The sequence below is a fragment of the Zerene cesonia genome, unplaced genomic scaffold, assembly GCF_012273895.1.
Source record: "Zerene cesonia ecotype Mississippi unplaced genomic scaffold, Zerene_cesonia_1.1 Zces_u013, whole genome shotgun sequence".
Classification (NCBI taxonomy): domain Eukaryota; kingdom Metazoa; phylum Arthropoda; class Insecta; order Lepidoptera; family Pieridae; genus Zerene; species Zerene cesonia.
In genome coordinates, this window is record NW_024045143.1 from 296,067 (window position 1) to 303,094 (window position 7,028).

General features: G+C 34.3%; 2 protein-coding genes across 2 annotated transcripts; both read right to left on the reverse strand.

Annotated features, from left to right (window-relative positions):
• Window positions 1–42: 42 nt before the first annotated feature.
• Window positions 43–2,989, reverse strand: LOC119839370. Its single transcript, XM_038365632.1, has 3 exons — window positions 2,858–2,989; window positions 1,691–1,919; window positions 43–1,276 (listed from the first exon to the last, which is right to left on the reverse strand). The coding sequence occupies exons 1-3, from the start codon at window positions 2,885–2,887 to the stop codon at window positions 657–659; spliced, it is 879 nt and encodes a 292-aa protein (XP_038221560.1). The 5' UTR covers window positions 2,888–2,989; the 3' UTR covers window positions 43–656.
• A 2,502-nt stretch (window positions 2,990–5,491) lies between these two features.
• LOC119839377 (putative uncharacterized protein DDB_G0271606) lies at window positions 5,492–6,622 on the reverse strand. Its single transcript, XM_038365646.1, has one exon. It carries the CDS (start codon window positions 6,620–6,622, stop codon window positions 5,492–5,494), a length of 1,131 nt encoding a protein of 376 aa, XP_038221574.1.
• Window positions 6,623–7,028: the final 406 nt, after the last annotated feature.

Consider the following 7,028-nt stretch of genomic DNA (forward strand, 5'->3'; position numbering starts at 1 on the left):
TGGCCTGAACTCTCATAGGAGGCGTGTGTCCCAGCAGTGGGAACATATATGGGCTGATGATGATGATGATGATGATTACTTCAAAGATGTTGCAACGTTTATCGTGTTTACTTTTTGTTATAAAATGTGTGTGTTAATAAATACTTATTGTTATTTAATTTGAATTATAACAACATAACCGAAATATTTACAAACGAAAAACATTGTAAATTAATTATTAATCTATATTAGTTAACATTAGGATAATTAGTGTTTTATTCGTTGGAAATCATTTCAAATACAAGATTCGGACATAAATTGCAGACATTTCCCAAACTTAATCTGAAAGTGGCATACAACACTTTTAAAGAAAGTAAATCTAAGGAAAGAACGCACGTAGCCAAGTCGTAGGAACACTGGAATGCATCCAGGACCTAACTAGCACATAATTTCATCCGGGCTAAAATACTAGAATGAACTCGAAACTGTTGCCAGATTTAAAGTTTAAATTTGCACAAGTCTTTCTATTCGTAATGAAATTTGTCATGACAGTTTTTATTGGTATGTTCTATAGAATATTTACATTATAATTCGCTTTTATATTTATAAATTAATCTAATTAAATAAAAAGTATAACAAAGAAGAGGTTAGTTAAATGAAATACTTCGTCGCAGACCTTAGTGAAAAGAATCTGTATCAGAATAAATTTTATAAGAACCAAAGGGCTTGTTGTTATGAATATTATTGGCAGCGATATACCCATACAGATTGCGGTAGTTACCGGCGACACCAAAGAGGCCTGGTAAATAATAACCATAGTTAGACAGAAATACTGCTAGCAGAGGGTCTACTAGCACGTGATTGGGGCTGTTGTAACCTTCTGGTATTCGGATCGGCATGTAAATAAATTCATTGGAATTCCGACTGTTTTGTCTGGAGAGAGCGTAATTTGGGAGCTTATCACTGCTTCTTATATTGTAGTTAGCTAGAATCTTAATGAAGTCATCTGTCGGATTGTCCCGGAGTACTTTTTTATGTGTGGGATAATCCTCGTCTGCTGTAACGCCGTCGTCCACGTTTTCTATCACTTCATACTTATCGTTACTTGCTCTGCTATTGTCAATTTTAAATTTTTCTTCATTTGCGTCAGAGACTTCTACAAGATTTTCTTTAATGGAATAATTTTGATCGTTAATTTTCTTAGCTGTCCTCGCGAGAGCTTCAGTTCTTCTAATGTTTAATTTATCAGGTATTTCTTTGTCCTGACCTTCGTCACAGTTTGTAGGAGGCGTTATATCTGTAATGTCATGATAAAGAGGGGTAGTAAATAATAAGTATTTTTAAATAATAAAAATGATTAATTTACATACTAGAGTCTCCTAAGAGCCTTAATATTAAGATGATACTCAATGTAACGGATATTTACATATCAGAGTATTATTATGCTTCCATATGGTTAAGCAGACCGCTATTTGGGAGCGTTTTCCTCTCATACAATAGCTAATATCCTGTCTGTAAGTATAAAGTACTAATGTTAAAACATCTGACGTACCGCGAAAACATGTCGCGGAAAATAATTGATACTTAAAGTAGCCCAATTGTTTTTGATTTTATCATTACAAATTTTTATGCAAAATAATTGTTTTCTTTTTATGCTTAATACAAGCAACTGAACACATGACATTGTTTTATACAAGAAAAACTTAAATACCTTTTAGTACATCCAGTTTTCTATTAAAGTCTTCATATATTTCACGGTCATCAGGTGATTTAATAGTCTCGCCAGTAAATGCTGAGTCCGCGTCAGTATGCCACTCTGCTTGGGAATTCGCGAAAACTTGTGTTTTAATGAAATTTCTCGGATTAACAACCTTTTCTCTTGATATAGGAGTCCAGCCGCTGTCGGAGATGAGCTCACTAGTCACTGTTAAGAAAACCATCTGCAACAAAAAAGTATACAGTTTTAATTCGGTACGAAACTGATGTAACCCTATTTTATCTATGTAAATACTTATTTAGTTATAGAACATGAAAAACTACCTTTATAAGTGACTGAATTTCTAGAGCTGAAACTTTACTTAGAAATTTCCAGCATATTTTTATAGTTGAACCTAGGCGAACACTAAGACAGGATTTTAATAATGCGTTAATTAGGGGGGTAAAAAAGAAAGAAAAGTATTTTTTTCATGTTTGATTTTACGCGAGTATTATACATTTAGATATTAAAGACTTTTTAACGGATTTTAAACGCGATTTATTCATAATATTATTAACTCGACGTTTCGAACACTTTGCATATGGTTACGGTGAGTATCCCCGTTTCTATCTAATTCCTAGAGTTTAAATTTTACTAAGAAATTTTCAGTCTATCGTTATAGTTAAACGTGGGCGAACATTGAGACAGGATTTTTGTAATCCGTAAACTAAAGAAAATTATGTAAGAGAGCTCATGTACATATCGAAGCTAAACTGATAAGATATTCTTTAACCAGCAGCTCAATGGGGAGAGGGGACTTTTCAGATTCTTATATTTTGTATTTCGTATTAAGAAAATGTTTGCACCATATGCCAATGCTGTCTTGTTGTCTATAACGATAGCGCGTGCATTCATGTAAGCTTCATCGCGATACGTCTACACGTGCGTACACTTGGAACACAAGTGATAATTGTTCGGAAATTTGATTATACACCACCGACTCTATCCGGTCAGAGGTGAGCCTCTTTTATAGCTTCTAGGCTATAAAATATAATTTCACAAGAAAGATCACAGAAAATGCAATTGAATTGGGTTTAATTAATGAGAATTTGAAAAAAAATCGACGTCTCTCCAGAATTTTATAAAGCGTGTTCACATAGTAAAATAAATGTTATTACTTACACTAAGCAATGCTAGTCGAGGAGACATCATGAGTTCGACTGGACGACCAACGTTAAGTCCATACAGAACGGACCGTGACGGGTCACTGAATATGTAAAGCTTTGTGCAGACTGTATCCAGTTTCTATGCTTTTTTCATCACTTTACGTTTCGGACACTCAGCACCGAGCTTGAGACTGCATTGCTTAACAGAATATTAACAAACATTATAGCTATAATTATTCATGTTAAGCCATATCATTTAAAATTCTAAAGTGAATTTTAAAGACTAAGTTTTGAACAAACGTACGGTGCGTGATCCTGGTCCACTTCAACTTCTTAAGAAAAACGATTGCAGCAATTTCTATCGGGCTATGTTATTTATTGACCTTTGAACTGAACTACCTTTGACTAAATACTATTGAACTACCTATATATTAGATATGATGTCATCTTGTAACAATTTTTGCGACGACATTTTCATTTATGTAGATGCAGTTCGTGACAGCAATTAGCGATCTGGATTGGGCTCTTTGTCTGTTATAGTTATACACGACGTCATTCAAATAACGGACTAAATGATTTCCAGTTAGTAAAACGAATCCATTATTAACGAGTTGTAAATATTTTTAATCGTTTTGTGTACTTGCTTGATACAATATCATTATACTTGATTATTCAACCAATTGGTTTTTTTTGGTAGAGCAGTGTGTACGATACTTAAAAAAACTTGTTTTTTTAATACCATGCAAGTCTGGTTAGACACGAAAGGGCTTTTAGCAAATGATCGTAACATGTCCTATAGCCTAAAAGTAAATTAGAAAGTTTTATTTTAAGTGCATACAAGCCGTCGCTTGTCTCTCGATCCATTCGCTTAGTTCTTACACTGAAACGTGAGAAAAAATTATGTTTCTCTCTGTAGATATATTATTAATATCAAAATTAAGAACAAACGAAATTTAAGCTATAAAAAAAGGTGTGTGTGCGATTCACACACGATCGAAGTGAAACTTCAGTAAATCGACAAAAGAATGAGATTAATATATATAAAATATAAAATAGTATGTATATTTCTGTCTCATTCTTTGCCGGCTTCATTCTACACATTTTTGTATTTATGTTTCTTACCTGTCGTTTTTTTTCGTTGCATCAGGTTTAAAATCACAACGATTCTAAAGAAGTTTCACTTCAAAAAATCATATCGCATTATAATGGGACTTGCACACGCAGTAACGCGCACTAATTGCAATTTCCCACCAAACCTGATGCGAACATGACAGCTGACAGCTCCTAAAATTTCAGCATGTCCCTGTTCCTGATAGCTAGGTACGTGTCATTCCTCAATCGACCTTATTAACTGCAATTAAAAAGTTGACCTAAAGCTTCGAATTTCGCTCGTATTATTTTTCATGAGGGAATCTTAATGAATTCACTGATCTTACCAGGTTTTTTTTTTGTCTGAAAACATATCGAAATAATCCAAAAATTTATGGAGGCGTTATAGATTAAATCATGTGCATTAATTAAAATAAATGAACAAACTTATTCTTTAATGGCTTGTTAGTAAATATCTCGTCTTCACTTGCAATTATTCAATATTTTTGAAGTTTCGAGGTAGGCTGCGTACAGCGTACGTGTATGCAGCTTGATTTTGTGGCCGTCTGGGCATTTACAATTTTGTTAAAGAATTAATGGGGCTGCTTTTATGTTTTCTAGTTCTGGTAATGTAAAGAAATAATTACAGTGCATATGAATATTTAAATTCATGGGTAATGACTATCTAGTTTATTTTCTGTAATCAAACTTTCATGGTACATCATTTTATATAGATTATATGCATTTTATATTCTACCTTCAGCGTAATTAATTTAACTTCTATAAACAATGGTGGTATTTTCTGATATATGTGACTTATTGCAAGAGTCAGTTCATGTGCATAACTTCGTAAGCTATTATCAATTAACTTAGTAAACAAGTTCATGTCCAAGGAAACTAACTATAATAAGTTTATAGTAACTATAATAAGTAATTTCAGTTAGGGTAGCATAGTATTTTGTTTGATATATGATAAAGAAACGAAAAATATTTGTTTGATAAAGAAACGCGACACTTTTTAATTGTAATAATAAAAAGACGTCACATAATAATATACCAGTGCCGACTATTTTTAACCACAAAGAAATTGCAGTACACGAAACCGATTGGGTAATTAAGATACTATAATTACTTGTACGGATTATTAATGGTACATTATTATCTGATGTCTTTTTATTAATAATTTAAAACTGTCATGTTTCATTGTCGTCCCTATATTTGGAATGTTTATGCTATGCTTTTTATTTATTTATTTATAACAGTGATCACGGTCTCCATTTGACGTTAATATAAAAAACATTATACATGAATTATTGTTATGTGCTTATCAATTAGAGGTGTACACGGCATTCATTCACGAAATTATATAAAATTACTAGCCGACCCGACAAACGCTGTCTTGCGTTCTTCATCATTTAGGGGTATATAAGATATATGTTGGCCGATTATCGAACCTACACGATATGCACACGATATTTCAAGAGAATCGGTCCACCAGTTTCCGAGGAGTACGCTAACAATGTGACACGAGTATTGAATATATGGCATATAGAGACTACACTCATACACTAATTTTATTTCTGAAAGTAAACATAGGACTGCTCTCTTGTACTGTGATCGTAGAATTATCTGCCTTACATGGATCACGCTTGGTGCCAGTTTGAGTCTTGTTAAATGGAATGAATATCACGAACTTATCTCCCTGCAGCTGCCAATCGGCTGATTTCGCATCTAAAGCAGCCGGTAATAATTCAACGTGTTCAAACACAACTGTCCCTCCTTTGCTGCCTTTTACGTAAATCACTCTGTTTTTTATTTTTACTTCAATATCGTCACCTTCGAGATTTTTTGGTATATCGTAAGTAAGTTTATAGGAATCTGGACTCACAATTTCGGAGGCTTCGATGTTACATTGTAAAGGGGCCAGTTGGCTTAAAAATGAACCAAGTCGATCGAAAGTTTCACTACGAGACATCTTGCTGGGCGATGACAACTTTTCCAGCTCAAGCAAGCTATTTCGAAGCTTTTGCAATTGTTGTTCTTGCTCTTTCATCGTGTTTTCTTGCTTCTTTTGTACGTCTAGCTGCTGATTTAATTGTTGCTGATACTGAGCTCGTTCTTGTGTTTTAATTATTTCTTGTTCCAATGCACACTTTTGCTGCAGCTGTTGTTCTTTCTCCTTCATTTTCTGTTCTTGTTGTTGTTGCAATGCGATCTGTTGTTGCAGTTGCTGCTGGCACTGAGCTACGCTCTCTTGTTCAAGCTTCAATTTCTGCTGGTCACGCTCTATCTGCTTCTTAAGCTCTTGATTATGCTCTTTCATTGTCGTTATTTGCTGCTGCAGCGCGCTAAGCTGTTGCTGACATTGATTTGCTGCTTGTGTGGCGTTATCTTGTGCAGCCAACTTTGCTTGTAGTTGTGCTATCTGTTGTTGATGTTGCTGATGGGTCGCAGACAGTTGATTTTTTTTTTCAATGCACTGATTTAATTGTGTTTCTGTTGAACGTATGCGTTCATTCGATCCTTGCTGCAGCTGGGCTATTTGCTGTGTTGTTGCCGCTCTATCGTTAGATATGCGTGTATTCAAAACAGCGATGTGCTGCTGTAGTTGGTTCACTTGCACCTGCAGCGGGAGACAAAAGAAGCCATGGGAGACATGAATAGCACACAGCAGAACAATAACGCGGTACATGTTTACGGGATGTAGCCAGTGTGCGATCTGACCCGCAGTGCGCCAGTATTTATATGCAATAATTCAAAAATCTTGACCTCTTATCACATGTTAAGATATATTTTGTAAACATTTCTTTTGTACGTAGCTATTACTTTATTCAATAATTTTGTGTCGATTTTTTCCTCAAGTAGTTAGTCTACACTTATATTATAAAGAGAAAGAATTTGTGCTTTTGTTTGTTTGTTTGTAATGGATAAAATCAAAAACTACTAGACCGATTTTGAAAAAATCTTCGACCATTAGAAAGCTGCAACTTAGCTGAGTGACATCCTATCCTATCCTTCTAATATTGTAAATGCGAAAGTTTGTTTTTCATGCAAAAACTACTCAACCGATTTCAATGAAATTTAGTACGTAGAAAGCT